Genomic DNA, 17,790 nt, shown 5'->3' with positions numbered 1-17,790 from the left:
ACCAGTACTTAAAAGAGAGGGAGTGGGCACAGATAGTGACTGGGAATTACGATGACAATGTACACTTTGTTGGTAGGATAAAATAACCTCTCTTCAATGCCTGCTCTTTTTTGCTGTCTCTCTTAGCATTCATGCATGCGTAGAGAGCGAAATTTTCCCATGTATTTGTGGCTGGACATGAGTGGACAATGGCTTTTATTTGCTATCATTGCTTCCTTTTGCATGCTGCTGGAAACCTTTGTTGGTCTGTTTCAGCAGCTAAGTGTCAGCAAAACCTCCCACAGCCACTACCTGTAGTGCTTCTGTTGTTATGGGGTATTTCTGGAGCTCACATTTCTTGAGGATTGTGCTAGGTGAATTTATTAGTACATAGCAGCTACCATGATTTCTACCCTTCAGTGTAATTTGCCTTAGCTATGTAAAAACTGTGTCTGTGATTCCTGTTTCTTTGACTGATACTCACAATCAGTGGATATGTCCCAGTGAGAGGTAAGCAGAGAAGACATTGTGAATCCTTTAAATTACAAGAGCAAACAACACTGGTTTGGAGCTGATCTCTGTTGAAGTACAGCTGCAGCAGCTCTCCATGACTTTGTTCTATGTACCTTGAGATTCACCTCTTCCCTGTGCTTCTCATAATTTGTACTAATATAGCTGTCAGCTGGGATTTTTAGCATGTTTAAGAGATGAAGGGTGTGCAAAGGTTCCTCCCAAGAAATGGCATATATTCATTTTGATCTTCATGAAAGTTTGAAGGGAATCAGTGAAGTGGGTTGGGGGTGGGAAGAGGTCACTGAAGATGCATAGCTATTTGGCAGCATTAAAATATTTTCACACCTGGTGATGACTTGCTGAACAGGTAATTGAGAGAACACCCTCATGGACGTGCTCCTCTGCCTCCTCCCCCACTGCCACACACTGAAACAACCAGCAGCTTTGAGACACGGAGCATATTTGGGGCTGTGACCATGGTGGGCTGTGCTAACTTTCCTCTAGGCTGTAGACAGAGGTTGGCACTGCAGGAACAATGTGCTGATGGCAGAAGTGCTTGGGAAGCAATGAGCATTTAAAAGCACGGAGTTTCTCTGTGGCATTCTTGTTAAAGGATAGGATTAAGACCTGGATTTTGGCCTGATACTGATGTCATATATCATCTGAGAGTTTTTCAGGCTTCTAATTTTCAATTTTGCTTATTTCCTATTTTCTTTAGGAAATCATGTAGAATTATCTTATACAATGCCTTTCCTAAAGATTTCTACTGTATGTGTTACTTTTATAGTATTTTTAGTGTTGAGTCTAGAATTTAAATCTCAGTAAATAAACAATCTCACATGTATATACATCTACATATTGTCTTCATTAGTGACTGTGCTCTGCTAACCAGAGCAAACTCTGTTTTCCATAGTGGATACTGAAGATTTGTGACTTGTCAGCAGGAGACACACGGAATCTGCCAGTGACAGATGCTGGACTGGTTTTCTCTCATTTAGGCTGTTTTCTTTAGTCAATCTATTATCTAGCAAAACTGTGATCAAATCTCTGCTCTGTGCCCAGCCATAGCATTGGGGCTGCATGTGCTGTGAGTTGTACTGGCACATGGTCTCGAGACTCAGCAGCACTTGGAGGCACTATCTTTGTACTAGTTCTAGACTGATGAGCATGAATGAGAAACTGATGACTACAGTTTTATTAGTTTATTAATATGGAGCTGAAGAAGAGTGAAGATTCAGATTAATCACCTTTTAATTAATATTATTTTACATTTAAATTGCTGGAAGTTTCCTTTGGGGTCTACTTTGTCTTTTTGTTGAGTACCCATAGCAGCTGTTTTTCTGTGGGGACCTAACTGAATTAGCCAAGACCAGAAACTGGCCTGCAATTTAAAGCCTTCACTTAACTAGCAATCTTAATTTGATTAATTAATGTAGGACCCTTTTCCCTTTTCTCTTTGTGCATGGCAACCTTTCTGCTCTAACTTTTACATCGTCGGATGTGGGGGCCCACAGGGGCAATGCTGAGGAAGAAAAAGTCAAGAGAGGTAAAGCCACCCAAAGTATTAGTACAGCAGTGCTGTCTGCCTGCAGGCACATGAAGACATCAGCAAGTACATCTTTCTTAGACACCCAGGCAGGCAAACATCTCTGGAACACGGGGGCATGAAACTGCTGCCGCAGCATCCATCATCCTGTGAAGGACAGTGAAAACATGTGCTGTCATCTTTGACATTTTAATTGAAAAGAAAGCTTACACAGATTTCGACCTTAAGCAGTATGTTTATACAAGTGTATACAGAGAAATAATCTGTCAGTTCAGTGCAGGCTCATTGCTATAGGAGTTGGTTTAGTAGCTGAACAATCCAACATTTGCTCACACACCTTGCCTTGTTCCATGCCTCAATAATTTTTAGTAGAAATACTTTGCCTAGAGGCATGCAGTTATTAAAAAAGAGGCTCAGCTTGCTTAAAGTCTGGAATTATTAGCTCATGGTAACAAGCCTGCACTGGAGAAACTGTTGGTTCTTTGTTTTCATAACTTTGCTGTAATTCACCATCTTATTTTCAGAGACAAACTTCTGCATTGTTTGGGAAGTTAAAAAAAAAAAAGGAAAAAAGAAAAAGAAAAATAAATCACTTCAAATAGATTTTCAAAATATTTTTATTATAAAGTGGGTTTACAAAGCTCTTTTATCTTAGTATTTCTATTAAATTGCGCTGGTCCAAATAATAATGGTAAATAGAAAGACAATTTTGAGAAATTTGTTTTACCTCATTTCCAGTATAGAAATCGGTTGGTAGTGAGCAATCAGTGAGAGCTCCCTGTAGACCCTCTCAGCCCTTTAAAACTCTTTTAAAAAGTGCTTTTTCTACATCCTTTTGGCAGCCTACTATCCCTTTCAGATACAAAGTTGTGAAGGTCAAATAAAATCCATTTGCACGGCTGTAACACGTGTGTGAAAGCAGTCACTTGAGCAAATGAGGGCTCCAGCGCCTTTAGATGGCCCAAACCTGGCAGAAGAGTTACTAGAGTTTAGTTGTCACTTTACCTGGATGCTGTGTGTAGGTTTCTTTCCAGCTGTTTAACCTGTTGATATTTTTCTCAGCGAGCCTCAGATTTTCAGATTTTTTTGATTTTGCTTGTCAGGCTGGAATCTTAAGCCCAGATTTTAAAAAGAATGGTCATGATAAAAAGTGTTTGTGTAAGCTTTATTACTGTTATTATTCCTGGTTTTAAGTCAGCTGCCATTTCATGTGTTTGTGTGTTATAGCTACCTACTTTTTCAATGAAAAATAAGACACCTTTATTTGTGAGGCTGAAAAATCATTTGTTTACCTGAAGAACTAAGCTTGGTTCTGTCTGAGCTGAGAGGCTGTGGTGCCAGCAGAATCAGTTTGACATCGTTGCTTGCTTTTATGATCAAATCATATCTATGCTGCAGTTTTTTGGGTTAATCCTACTTCTTTTTTTTTTTCTTATTTTAATGCAAGAATGTGTTTTTATATGGGGTAGTTCTTTACAATCCTTGAACCTGCCTTTTGCAGCGTTTCCCTGTTTTGCTTTAACTATGCCATTATCCTTCACATATCATTTGTGAGTTCCAGCTGTGTGCATAACACTGTACAGAACATAAACTTCTCCAAGGAGGTTATAGTCTAAGAAACCATTCTAGCTTTTCTTATTTTTCTTGTAATGGGTCATGCAATAAGACCCAGTGAAATATTTAGAGGGAAAGAAAGATTGAAACCAGCAGTTTCTAAGACCTGTAAGAGCCAAAAGGCAAATGTTAATGGGTTTTGTGAGGCTTCCAAGGACCTGCTGGTCCTTGTACTTGTGCTGAATTTGCAGAGGTTCCTTAAACATGTGTTCAGGAAATATAGGTGGCATTAGCAGAACTGGAGTTTCTAAAGGCAAGATTTATCATTGACTAAAACTTTAAATAGACTTTGGCTCACTAAATACATGATGGGGCTGCTGATTTGTGGGGCTTTTCTCCTACAAGCTCGGATGAGAAGTACAGAGTTCTTAACACATTTTGAAGGCATTTTTCCACGGGATGATAGTATTTTACTGGAGATATATATATTCATTCTCTGACTTGTTCTTTTGGTTGTATCTTTGTTTGTTTTACTTATTCTTTCCCTTCATTTTGGTGTTCTGTCCTTGTGTATTACAACAAGTGATCAAGAATACATTTCTGATGGAGTTGCTTTGTTTCCAACGGACAGCTTCTCCCCAGGTGATATTGAGGGACATTTGTATTGAGAAATAACACCTCTTTAGTTGCTTTTGGCTTCTGTTTCATATCATTTCACACCTGCATGCTGCATCTTGCTCCTTTTGTAATGTTTGTTGCTGAATTCCTTCTTCCTCTGTGCTGATGTATAGCTTGTCACCTTAATTGTGCCAGCTCTTCTGAGACACTTACATGGGCTTTCCCTTCACTTCTGAATCAAGCTTCTTGTCTTTAAGACTTTTTGAAGCTTAGCCTTATCTTATCTCAGTCCTCCAGTTTCTCATTACAGTGTCAAGCATCACTTTCACTTTGCCAGTGTTTTTACCATCAGCTGGTTTCTCTTTCCCAGGCAGAAATCTTGTCCAACACTGGGAAAATACCTAAAGGTAAAAAATATATGAAGATACATGCACACCTCATTAAAAATCTCTACAGAAAGCATAGCTTTGTCTGGATGCTTCCCAAATTCTCTAAGTTATTAGCCACAATTTTCACTCTCTAGAATGTTGCCCTTCTTGTGTCTCAGTCTTAGCTACTCCCTTTCTCTTGCAAACTTTCTCGGTCCTGTCATTTCTGAGCATACCAGTGAAATAAAAAAACATACAAAGAAACAAAAAGGCAACCAGAGTTGTGCCTCTAAATTGTCTCCAATTCTTTAGCATATTTATTTGCTTGTGAGTTCTATCTCCTTCTTCTACTTTTCATCTGGTTTGTGTCCCTAGAATATAAACATGCTCTGTATGAATTGTCTCTTATCTGTGTTTGTACAGTGCCAGGCTCAATGGGGTCCCAGTCCCAACTGGGACCTTTGGGCACCACCACAGTATAAATGTCTGCTACTGATAATAATAATCTGCCCACATCATGCAGATGTCTGAATTATCTGAGAAATACAAACAAGGATCTTTACTAGGTTGGCAGGGAGCCATGAATTCTAGGTGCCAGTTTTCTTTTCCCCTGAATATGCTTTGACTCCCTGAAAGATCCTGGTGACACAAACCTCCCACTTCTTGGAAAGCTTGGCTGTCTGGTGGTGATGTGATTAAAACATCGTTAAACATGGGATACAGCAGGTCAGGTGAGGTCCCTTGCAGCTATGCGAGGTATTCCAAGTACTGGTCGGGTGCTTTGCTGTTGCTTTCCCTTGTGTTTATTTTTTCTTTCCTCCTCTGAATGACAACTGGATAAATTGAAACTAGACACAACTGCCCTACTTTGAGAGTGGGAAAAAATGGATCACAAATAAGGAATGCACTAGTTAGACTGATAGGTTTAAATAATAGCAGTGTGGATCAAAAAACAGCAGACAAGCAGTAAATGAGGCAGCCCCTCCAGTCAGAACACATTTCTCAGATTAAAACATCCTCTCCGTGTCTTTGCCTCTGACTGAATTATTCAAATATTGAAGGTCCAGGACAGCACTTGGGCCAGGTACTCTGGCTGCAGTAGCTGCTGTAAAAGCAGCTTGCAGCTGGTCTGTGGAAACACATGCTCCAGGAAACTTAATTTCTGCAATGAAAAGTTTAATTGTGACAGTACCTGGCTGTCAATGAACTTTCAGAGGGTAGACTGCAGCCAGCTGTGCTTATTCTCAGTATGGTAGGCTACTTGGGGGCTTCAGCCTGAAAGTCACCCAAACCACATTCACATAATGACATTCTTTGAAAAGATCCAGGCTGCTGGCATGCAGTGATTGCTCCTCATTACATTGGTCATAATGATATCATTGATGCCTTATTCACCTTTGTCACCCTATTGCTTCTACTCACTCTCCCTCATTTTTTCCTTGATCTCCAAGCTTTTTGGGGCAGAACGTCACCCACCTCACTATTTTAAATCAAGGCTTCTAGGCACGGTTGTAATAAATATGTAGATAGATGTATGTTTATACATATATATGTAAATGATGAAAGTCTGATCAAGTGTGTTGTGTAACGGCAGTGTGGTACAGAAATCCCTCAGCCAGGGCTGAGCTAACATGGCAAATTCCCACAGCACAGCCTGTGGGCTGCTCTGGTGTGAGCTGGCTGGGTCTGAAGGCTATGGAAAGTCAAGAGATGAGTTCCTTTACTCCAGTGCAAGTCAGTATACTTTTGGCTAAACTTTTTCCACACCTGAGCTAGCTGAAGTGGGTTGTGATGTAGGTATTCTTGATGACCTTGCATGAATGTTACATGCAGGGGAGTAAGGACCAGGAGAGAGGTTGTGGTAAGACCCACTGACCTGGAGTGCTTTGCCATAGCAGAAGACCTTTAAATAGTATCAGTCCTTTTGCACATAGCCCCAAATGGTCTAGGTCAGTAGGAACCTACTCTCATGAGACCTCAGCAACAAATCATCATCTGCCCAAATTGTCCTTGAAGACTTCAAGTTAAGGGAAGCCCAGTCTTTTAGTCGACAAGTGTAGTGTTTAGTCATCAGGCATCAATTGCGTCATGTCAGACAGAGTATTTGGTATTAATCAAGGAGGCAGACACTGAAGTATATATCCTAGATATTTCATTGCATTAGAGGAGTTATCTTTAATCATTGGGCAGAGTCATATGATGGAACATGATCGAGTCACCATGGCTTAGCAGGGTACCACCCATCTGTTTAAATGTTAATAAGAGTGACTCATGGTGTTAGCACGACCATGCAGAGGAAGAAGATCCACATGGTCAGTTACAGCAGCTTGGCTAACATGTGGTATTTTGCTAAGCCACCGTAATGCTGACTATCCAGGCCACGTACACCCAAAATGTACAAATGCTGGCTGAGACCCCATCATGTTCAACAGCAGGCTTCTGCTGGAACACAGTAAAAATTCCAAAAATTTTGGAAAAATTTCACAGGTAGCCAGATTTTCAGTGACGTTGGGCATCTGCCAGTTCTCTATCTTATATGTCCTTTATCTGTGGGCTGTTTGCCCAACAGCCCTATTTATTTAGCAACACAGGTGCCAAGGAATGAAAATCTCCCAGTCAGCAATATTGATTGACAGTCTGCAGGCAGTACATCATCAGCATTTACAAAGAGAGGAGCAGATTCAATATGTCCACCAAAAAATAACAATTATGAACTCTCACTGACTTTCTTTGCTGACAGATAGAAAGCAACAACAAAAGAGATTGTGTTGTCCTTGGAAGAGATGCCTTAGACAAATTATCTGAGTCTATACGGTTCTGTGCCATACATGTTCTCTGAGCTCTGTGAGAGTGAGTGTGCAGGAGCACATGATAAATCCATGACCTGTGTTCAATGTAGGAGCAATGGAGGTATCCATGAGTACTGGCCAATGTCAGTTTCCCTGATATGGGAGGGGGGAATCCGGAGTGCATTATGTAGCGTTTTTATCGATGGTAGGAGCACTGCAGGCTGTTCGACAAAGAGGCTCAGCCTTGAAGTGCAAGTCTTCTCTGACTGCTCTGCACCTCTTTTAAAAAGCAGACTTGGGAACAGCCTAGCAGGAGTGAAGTCAGAAAAAATATCTGAAGAATTGAAGATTTTTTTCCCCTCTTGCTAAGTGTAAAGTATGTGCTTTCCCCTAAAATGAAGCAGTGTTAAAGGTAAAACTGGGGACAGCAAGGAAGCTTCTTTGCCATTTTAATAAATACCAATAATTCCCTTTTGCCCATGCCCCATATTCCCAAACTCATTAAAGCAATTTTGGAAATTTTTTTGGCTCTGGAACATATAAGCAAAACCCAAACCATGCAGTCCCTTGAGAATCACTTGCGCAAATTGTATAGGTCAGGCCAAAATAAGTTTCTGTCAAACAGCCTAACACCTAAGCTTATTAGGAAACTGGTGAATTGTACAAAGGGTCTGTATGTAGGGCACTCTCGGAATGAATAAGGGGGCGGGGGGGGGTGGCTCTTTTCACGGTGCTTGTTTTACTTTGAACCCCACTGAAAACTCGAGGTATTTTTATTGAATGCATGGCTCTGACTAGTGTAGTTCCCACAGATTCTTTTCCATTGATCTAAGTTCCCACACATCTGAGCTGATGGACTCAGAGGGCTGCAGATCTCAGTCTCATTCCAGGTCAGGCAGGAGAATGCACCATTGCTTCCTCATTTCCTGCCCACTCCTCCCACCCACTGCCTGGGAGGAAAGCCCATGGGCATCCCCAGCTGGGGTTGCAGCACACTCTGTTCTGCCCCTCAAATGCCCCAACGTGGCACATGGACTTTAAAGCATGAGGTAGAGAAGACCTGTTTGAGTTTGTCATCTGATCTGCAGGGCAATAGTTCTGGTGAGGATGGGCCAGTGGGAAGTGGATCCTGCTTGTAGGGGTCACCACAGCCTCTAAAAACCAAAATGAGATCTCCTCCTCACATTCAACCTGGTATCTCCTCACTTTTTTCTTTTCAAAAGAACACTGAAATTGCTTTTCTCACTATTTTGACCCTGTCCTATTGATTTGTCAAGTCTTCATGTGTGAATGAGTGCTGGTACACAGAGCAGCTGAGTTTAAGTGGACAGCAGAAAGGGTCAGGGTCTGTGTACTTTGAGTATATTTTCTGAGCTCATTTTTCCTGCACTGCATCCATTCCACTTATGCCACCTCCACGGCACCCCAGGCTCAGCCCATGCGCTGAGCTAACTGTAGATCTGCATATCCCAGAAATTCAATCATGCTCCCTCACAGAACTTACTGCTCTCTCTCCCAGGATTACACCACATATTTGGAAAATGTTGTCTTGAGTTTTTTTAAGGTGATATGAAGATGTTAGTACATCATATTCCTCCATCAGCAGATAACAAGGGAGGAATAGGAAGAACTCCTTATATCTGAGATACATTTGTTGTTATTTTTGGGCTTCTTTCTTCCCCTTCTGAATAAGTACTGTATGTGTCTGGGAGGATTTTTAAAACATCCTTCAAAACACAGGCTTTTTCTCTCCACAGAGAACCAAGACAAAAGGATGGGTTCAGTTGTGTGCAGCTGCTAAAAGAGGGCAGCTGAGGGCAGAAGGGTGGGAGGAGCAGAGAGCCTTAGTATGAGGGAATTGTCAAGGCAAGGATTTTGAGGTGACATTTGTTGGGATAGAAATGTTTCTAGGGAAACAGGGTTGAAGACATGAGGGTTGAAGGACTGCAAGTCCAAGGATGGGAAATACTGGGGAGTTTTTAAGAAAAGGGGATTAGGTGGTTTGAAGTCTTGGCAAAAGAGAAGGAGACTTGTATGTCAGAAGAAGGTAGTTTTGCCAGCAGACAGGGACCTACAGTTTGGGAGCCTGGATGTGGTGCCCTCCAAACTGGATGTCTGTGTATCCCACTGCTCACAGCCTTTGGGCTTTTTGCAGGATGTTTGATAGCTGGAAATGACAGCTAAAGTTAGAGGAGGGTTGTATGTATTCATTGCTGCCAGTACCCCTTGCAATTGGAGGGGCAAAACCCCATCATTTGGTGTGACACAGCTCCGGCCAAGCAGGATAGTCTTACCTCTTGCTCCTCTAGGGTTATGACTCTGCTTCCCTTGACCAGCTCAGCCCAATTTTGAGGCTTTTATGGCTAGCTGAGGGTTGATCACTGAAGCAAAGGATGCTTCTGCCAAGGCTTTAAATCAGCTGTGATGTTTAGAGGCTCTAAACATCTTAGGCTTTTGCTATGATAGCCCTGCAGAGGCTCCTCAAACTCCCACATTATGCACCCTCTTCTCCAGTCCGTCTTGTACCTTTAGGGGCAAGTCTCCTTCCTAATAAACAGTCTAAACCATGTGCTGTACAAAATAGTATCCTGTTCTCTGAGAATTTAACACACCTACTTGTACTCTCAGTGTTTGTTGAGGCACTGAATGTGAAAACTTTATTTTCAAGGTGTTTGAAAGCTTGAAAAGGTAGCAAATTACATTCACCCGAAACTTCAAGCAACTCACGCTTTCTTCCAAACTAAAAATACCCCAAACCAACAAAAAACTGCTAGATAATTCCCAAGGTCACATTCTTAAAGGCTTTTTTCAAAGTGTAGTCCCAGCATTGTTTAATCCATTAATTTTATGATTCTTCTTTGTGAGTGGGCTTGCTTTCTTACATGCAGTTTTCCCTGTGCTGTACTTAAAAAAATCCTTCTGAATCTTTTGAACCCGTTTTGCCAAAATAATTCACTCTGCTTTTCTGTAGTTGATATGTTTTACTTGCATAAACTGCTTAATCTGAATGTAATTTCCCTAAATTTATTTCTACTTTTTTTCCTCTTTCCTATTTTTTGTGTCGTGGTGGTGTGCTAAGTGGTAAAATTAGTAATTTTTTGTTTTGGAACAAAGGCTTGGTTCATTTTCACAGGAGAGATTATCAAGAGTGATTTGAAATACTCATTTTTGATCAGCTTATTTACAGGTGATACAATTTCAAAATTAATTTAAGAGTGGTTAATTTTCTGTCATAGTCTGCGAAACTATCATCCAGATATTTTTGTTCCTGAGGGCTAAACTTACAGCACTGCATTAATGCCAGCAGATTTTTCTGGTTTGTCTGTAGAAAATCCTTTTCATACTATCTTTTTCTAGCCACTATGCTGTGCAGAGGTGCTGAGACTGAGACCAGCTGATAGGTTTACATTCATGTTATATCAGATGAACTATGCTGGAGCTTTAACTGATAAGGAGAATAAGGAAGGTGATTCATCCTCTTCTTGAAAACTTTATGTTCCACTCATTTATGCAGGAGAGGACAAATCCTGGATTGGTTTATCTGTGCCTGCTTGTCTGGAGCTGCCTGTGCCTACCAATGGCTGGCAGGGTAAGGCTTGTTTTGGTCTCCACAGCCCATGACAACTTTCTTTTCTTTTCCTTTCTTCTAGGCCTGTCCCAGGTTCTCTGTCTTCACTACTGCACCTACACAACCGACAAAGACAGCCTATGCCTGCCTCTATGCCAGGCACCCTGCCCAACCCTACCATGCCAGGATCTTCTGCTGTACTCATGCCTGTAAGTTTTCTTATTTGGCTTTTTTTGCAGAGTGGAAAGTTGTGTTGTGTTTGATTCAATCTAAGCAGAGGTGAAAGTCTTCTGGGTTTTGTAAAAACCCAGTGTAATAAGGAAGCTGGACCTTCTTTGGTGCTTCACCTTAGACTGGAGTATTTCTGATTATGTTAATGGCATGCTAATTAGTGTGAGAGTGATTAGAAGCAGTTTACATGAAGCTACAATTTGTGATTCTCATACTTGTTCATGTAGGTGAGATCAGTATGCCTGTGATGGAACAAAAAGATTTTTCTGAATTCAGAAAAAAACTGGAAAAGCAATGTACATAAGTTATGTCAGTGAACTCTAAATGATCCTTTTGTGTGGGATCTAACCACTTAGAAAGAAATGTGATTTACTTTTCTGGCCCGTTAACTTGCATTTATTGAGAAATAGGTAACAATTGCTGCTCATCTTTCATCATTTCTGGAGGGATAGGAATATTTCCCATCTTATGGAAACCAAAGAGCTGCTTTACAATTGTAACTTCAAATTTTAAATTATTTTAACCTTCTAACCTTTTCAGTAGAAGACATTTAGGCAGGTTAGGGGTGGAGAAAAGTAAGGATGGGGAAGAGGGGATGGAGAAAGGAGAAGTTTGTGCTACATTTCACTGTGCTCAGTTTGCAAGACAAACCTGAGAGCAACTGACCATGGGAGGGAAAAAAGCACTGCTTGTTCTTGCTTTGCTGGATCAAGGGGAACACTCCACAGAGATACAAAGATTCAGGTTTGGCTGCTGTTTGAGCAATCATTAATAAGTTATTAATTATTAACTGGTCAATAAGGCTCTCCTGGAATATCGATCAGGAAGTTTAACAAAAAAAAACGTTAAGACGTGTCATTGTGGGAATTTTTTTCTGGCATGATTCCCAAGAAACCCAAAATGCAACAAACATCCAGCAGCAGTGTAAGTTCAGTGGCTTCAGTCTGCTGCTGGGGAGCCCTTTGGGCAGCTTTCCTTGCAGAGGAGCAGGTGTGCTCTGGCTGTGAGCCCTGGAGGGACGAGCGTGGAGGCGAGCACTGTCAGCACTGGCTGCTCCTCCTGTCCCACAGCGCTCCTGAAAGGGCTGCAGGGGAGATGGCACTGGGAGCTGCTCCTACCCCATGGAGAAAGGGAAAGGGGACATTTTCTCCACCAGGGGAGAGTGGAGTATTCACATTTCCCTGAAGCCCAGCACCCATTTTTGCAGGCATCATGGAGGATGGGAGACAACTCCTCACCACAGGGCACAAAAAAAATAGCTCCCCTGCTTGGATTGCTCAGAAGGACCCAAAATTTTCTTTTTTGTAAGAGCCAAAAATTCAACAGACTGGCTCAAAGCAAGGTGGGATGCTCAGCTCTGTCTGGAAGCAGCACCATAACCCTGTTTTACCACCCCTTACAAGGCCTAGCAGTGTTCAGGGCTTGTCTTTTTTGGGGGGAATACCCCCCAGGAAATTATTTTATAGAGGATTTACTGCCATTAGGTTTTGTTTGCATCACTCCCTCCCAGCCTAGTGAGTCTAGCTTGCAGAAAGGGCTCTAAACAGCCAGGAGAAGTTTTGCTTTGTTTTTTCATATCTCAGCAGTGCACGAAAGCTTCCCTTACAAGACGTGGAAAACTCTTCCCAGCTGAGCAGTCTGAGTGAAGGAAAATCAGCCAACTTGTTTTCCATGTGCTTGAGATTATAGATTTTTATTTATGCTTTTAACAAGCTAAGTTGGGCTGCACCGGGAGGGGAAGCTGCAATTTTATACAGTGATGCTTTTAAAACCACTTAACTCTGAGTGTTGTTATACTGAAAGGGAGAAAATCATTACAAAAAAGTGCAAACCTGGGTGGCTGCTACATTTGTTTATTAAAGAAACCCTTTCTTTATAATTGGCTGTGAGTTTTCAGGGCCGGTTCTGATGAAACACACGCCTACGTGCATACACATATTCAATTCATGACACAGATTGTTATTTTCCCAGTCATGACTTGAAGAAATAAAGCTGAGTCCATTTAAATAGAAACCGAGAGTAAATTCTTGCAAATGTCTCCAGATGTTTTCAAAGCTTTTTTTTTTTTATTTTTTTTTAAAGATGGAGCGACAAATGTCAATGAACTCCAACATCATGGGGATGCAAGGGCCGAACCTCAATAATCCGTGCGCTTCACCTCAAGTTCCCCCAATGCATTCAGAAGCCAAAATGGTAAAAAGAGAACTTTTTAAAATTACTGTATTTTCTCATATTGCTGTTGCATACCATTTACCCAGACAGTGTGGGGGGGATGTAGCCAGACACTGCTTACTTCATTCTTAGTCATACATTATACTCTTTTTTAATATGCTGCAGTAAATTGTCTTTGTGTCTATGAACTTTCAAGTTGTTCTTACTCCTAACTGATCTCTCGGTGAGAGGGAGCTGAAGGATGAACTATCTGATCCATACTGTGCTAAATGGGATTTTTGGTGCAGTTCAGTAGAATTTAAGCAAATGGCCTGGTTGTTTCTCTAATGGCATCTGTGCTCCACAACTTGATCTAAAGAAAATTGTCAGTTAATAAAGAGTGCAGTTAAAGTGTGTGCTGCAGAGCCCTTGTCCTTTCCAGATAGGAGCACGGTGTGTCAGAGAAGCATACAAAATAATATCTATCTATCTATCTATCTATCTATCTATCTATCTATCTATCTATCTATCTACCTACCTATATATCACTGGGATATTTTCTTTTTCTGGAATGCAACAAAGGTGCTCCCATCAAAAAGAAATGTCAGAATTTGGACAAATGCAATTTATTTATACGAGTCAAATGTCATAACAAAAAAACGAAATTGTTTTTTAAAGTTGTTCTACATCTTAAAAGATCAAGGTGTCTCAGGCATATGTACTGATATAGGATTAATGTTGTTAAACTAAACTACGGGTGGATATATGTAAGTTTTCCCCAGCTTTATATGCACTCTTGTGAAGGTATTTGGGACTAATATCCTTGGAATCAAGTTATCAGTGTAGAAACGCTTTGGATTTTTAGTTTCATAATAGCCATTTGCTGCTGTCTAATGGAAATATGAAGACAGAAGTTTTTAGTTTTAACTCTGTAGGATTTTTATCCTCTTAATATATCTCATCATAGTGAAAAACAGGAGTAACTTCATTGAACTTTTTTCAGTGGCACTTTGCCAAGGCAAAATTGTCATAAGTGAGAGAGTGAAATCAAGCCGACAAAAATTAAGCAACCACATATTTTTATAACTTTCTACTTTTTTTGACTGGTGCAGCTTTTGAAATTGTTGTCATCCATCCTGAGGCAAAGAAAAATATCTGTTTGTCTGTAGGCATAGTGCATACAGGAGACTCTAGGTTAAGAGCAACAACATATACAAGTTTATTCTACCTCTGTTTTCTTAGGTTGGGTAGGTCATGCTTTTGCCTCACTGTTGGTCTGGGTTAGGCTGTTAACCCAACCTCTGTTAACTCTCTTTCTAAAACCCCATTCTGTAAACATGCAGCCATTTGGCCAGAAGAAGAAGGATAGCCAAAAATGCTGGCTCCTCCAGCCAAGGAAAACCTGTGGTCGAGAGTTCTCTCTGCTGTACCACACAGTGACGGTGACATGCCAAATGGCAACAGCATCTGCAGCAGAGCTTGTTAAAAACTTTCTGGAATAGGCAAGTGTTTTTTCAATGCAAGTGTTGCTGAGCCAAGCTAAATACTCCTTGGCTGAATAAATCCGAAACTGGCATCTGTTTTGGGGACTAAAGGTTCTGTAGTTTACTCTCTCCCCACACCCCCTGCCTCTTTTTTACTGGTAGTGTGAGGCTACTTAAGAACAAGATTAAATTATTGGTGCATATGGTGAGAATTCTGTGCTTTAATAACTGAAACTGTATTTTAATCCAAATTACCTTTTAGTCTGGGTAAGCAGGTTTTGTCCCTAAATCTAATATATGAAGGCATTTTAATGTATGAATAAATTGCTATCAGTTCCAAAATGTGGTGTAGTGAACAAACAGAACCTTTACTTCTGCCACTCTTCAAAGAGTAGAAAAAAATCTGCACATATTAACTCTCAAGAGGTATAACTCAGAGTTCCAGGACTTTTCCTATTTTCAAATGCAGGTTTGTAGTTTTAAAAATATTTTATATTTCTATATTCTAATTTTATATTTTGTTTCTGTATGAACATGCATGCAATATAAAAGGCTTCTTCATTTAGTCACTGCTTTGAGGAATAGGAATCTATTAAAAATACTCTGCCTGAAGTAGAAAAAGTGTAGGAAATTTTCAGAGCAAAATTATTTCTTACATGCAAATTCATGGATTTTAAATCACAATCATCTGTGTTACAGGGATATTTGTTCTTATTGTTAACTGATTCACTTTGCCTCATGCTTTCACATACTCTGGTGACTTTAAAAGTTAAAAGTGAGGATGCCTAGTACCTTATCAGATTGTGTCCTGCATTAGGAAAGAATTTCAGATTTCCCTGGATTCTGCTAATGCTATTACTGCTGGCACATTCAGCATTGCTTATGCCCTCTTTGGCTGCCCCACCCTGAGAAGAAGGGATGTGTCAAACACCAGGCAGAGTCATCTAAGATGCTTGTAGCTAGTGACTGAAGTAACTGGAGAAGGCCAGGGGACTTTGGGCCTGACTCACCAGGTGCCCAAATCCATGGGAGTATCAGCACTTTTGGGAGGCCTGTGTGAGAGAATGTGGGACAAGTTCCTCTAAATGTGAGATCCAGATGTGAGACCAGATCCTTGTGGCCTCGTGGCAGCATGTACCTGAGCAATGCAAGCACAGTTTGGCATGCAGCAGTCATAACACTGTTTGGTGACACATGTGACTTAACTTGCCTCTGTAAAACGCATGTGAATAAATAATATCTGTAGGGATGCTGTGTGATGCCAGATTTTTTAAAGAAAGCTGATAGATGGCAAAAGATTCACGCCCTTGATTGTTTCATAATTGGTTTATATGTGGGAAATAGAAGCCAGTCTGATAAATATATACATTGTCTGATATACAAGCAGATCTACACACACATATAGAATATGTGTGGCATTAATGTAATGTTTCTATAATAAGCAATAGGTATTTTAATCGCCTTGTATCACCTGGCTTTTATGGAAAGCCACACTCTGCCACCCAAGGTGCTTGCTTCCTGGTTTAATTTTTTTCAGGAGAACATTCCATCAAATATTAAGGTATTGTGGATGACATCCCAGAACTGATTTAATTTATCACAGCAATCTCAGTTTCCCTCACAGTATGCCTCTCAATTACGTTATCACCTAATGCTTTAAAACTGTCCTAGTAAATGAATGAGTGAACATCTAAATCAATACTGCTTTCTTCTTAGATTCACGGACAAGTAGGTAAATGCTGCCCACCAAAAACACACATTGATTTTGTATTAAAATATATTGCACTGGAAAGAGGTGGAAACATATAGCTCCTTAGTGTACATGGTAAAAATATGGCAAAAATACGCAGAGTCGCACGTGTAGCATATTAACAGGTGGTTCAGTAGGCTGAAAGTATGATGAAGTTGGAACTGTTGGCAGTGCCTTTGCCTTAATATACTGCCTACACACAGCTTGGTTCTGCACTTTCAGAGTACTGGAGGTTTTAGAACTCGGAAGTGCAATACTGCGTGGATTACTGGAGCGAAAGATAAATAGTGTGCACTGAACCACTGGAAGCCTGTGTGACAGCAGGTCTTTTCCATGGAGCTGATGCCTTTCTATCTGAATTTTGCACAGCATTGATCTTTACCTGTAGAAATTTATGGCCTCTGAAAAAAAGGTATAAAAAGCAGACTGGCAATGAATTTAAAAACAGAGTTCTCAATTTAATCTATTATTTTTTTTCTTTTACAATTTCTGTCTGCCACTTGCTCGATAGGTAGTTTTATAAAATTTAAATTAAATGTTATATGTGTAGCTTGGCTGTGCCTATAATCCTGACAGAAGGTGTATGTTTCTTAAAAAAGAAAAGGAAAGATATTATTTCTGTATCAGAAACACATAGGACTGTGGGCTGTTGTTTTTGACTTGTAAGCTTTACTAGGCTGAACAGCAAAAAAATTAAAAAAAATAAAATTTGAAAGTGTCTGTCAGGTGAAAGAGTGAAAACACAACCAGAAAAAAAAGTAATAACCAAACCTCCTAATATACCTAAGAATGCACGACAGTTTTGCCAGAGGAGGAGAGAAGTGAAAGAAATTGCAGTGTCATTAGCACTAATTTTTATTCAACTTAATTAGAGGTAAGGGTCCCGATTTTACTGGTGGCTGTGTAAATTCCAGTGCAAGCATCACTCAGCTCTCCATCCCTGAGGAAAGGCCAAGCTGTCTGCAGAGACCTGGCTGCATTTTTGTATGGCTCTAAGACAAGCATGTCTCCCTATCTGCAGGAACACAACAGCCAGCCAATGGGAAAGGCTTGGCCACAAAGGTCCAGGGCTTCCATCAGGTGCAGATTATGGTCTGAGTTTGGATGGAGTCTTCTGCTGCTCCTTGTTTTACAAATAAAATTTTGTTTTACAAATAACATGTGCCCATGAGCTATGATGGTGCAACCAGCACAAAGAGAGAAGCAGCTGGTGGAAGTTCTCACCCCAGCCCTGCTTTG

The 17,790-nt window shown here is 40.6% G+C and overlaps 1 protein-coding gene across 4 annotated transcripts in view; it reads left to right on the top strand.

The window, feature by feature from the left end:
* Nucleotides 1–17,790, top strand: part of CREB5 (cAMP responsive element binding protein 5) — a 256,192-nt gene that overhangs the window by 170,786 nt on the left and 67,616 nt on the right. For all 4 annotated transcript variants that reach the window (XR_004081797.1, XM_005421728.3, XM_031057622.1 and 1 more), the window contains 2 exons: nucleotides 11,018–11,144; nucleotides 13,249–13,359. Coding sequence is in view for 3 of the 4 variants with exons in the window: in XM_005421728.3 (XP_005421785.2) it covers nucleotides 11,018–11,144; nucleotides 13,249–13,359 (238 nt within the window). In the remaining variant the exon portion in view is untranslated. The remainder of the gene's footprint in view (nucleotides 1–11,017; nucleotides 11,145–13,248; nucleotides 13,360–17,790) is intronic.

The sequence above is a fragment of the Geospiza fortis genome, unplaced genomic scaffold (assembly GCF_000277835.1).
Source record: "Geospiza fortis unplaced genomic scaffold, GeoFor_1.0 scaffold95, whole genome shotgun sequence".
NCBI classification, from domain to species: domain Eukaryota; kingdom Metazoa; phylum Chordata; class Aves; order Passeriformes; family Thraupidae; genus Geospiza; species Geospiza fortis.
The sequence above is the reverse complement of the archived record's forward strand: the minus strand, read 5'-3'. Positions and strand labels throughout refer to the sequence as shown.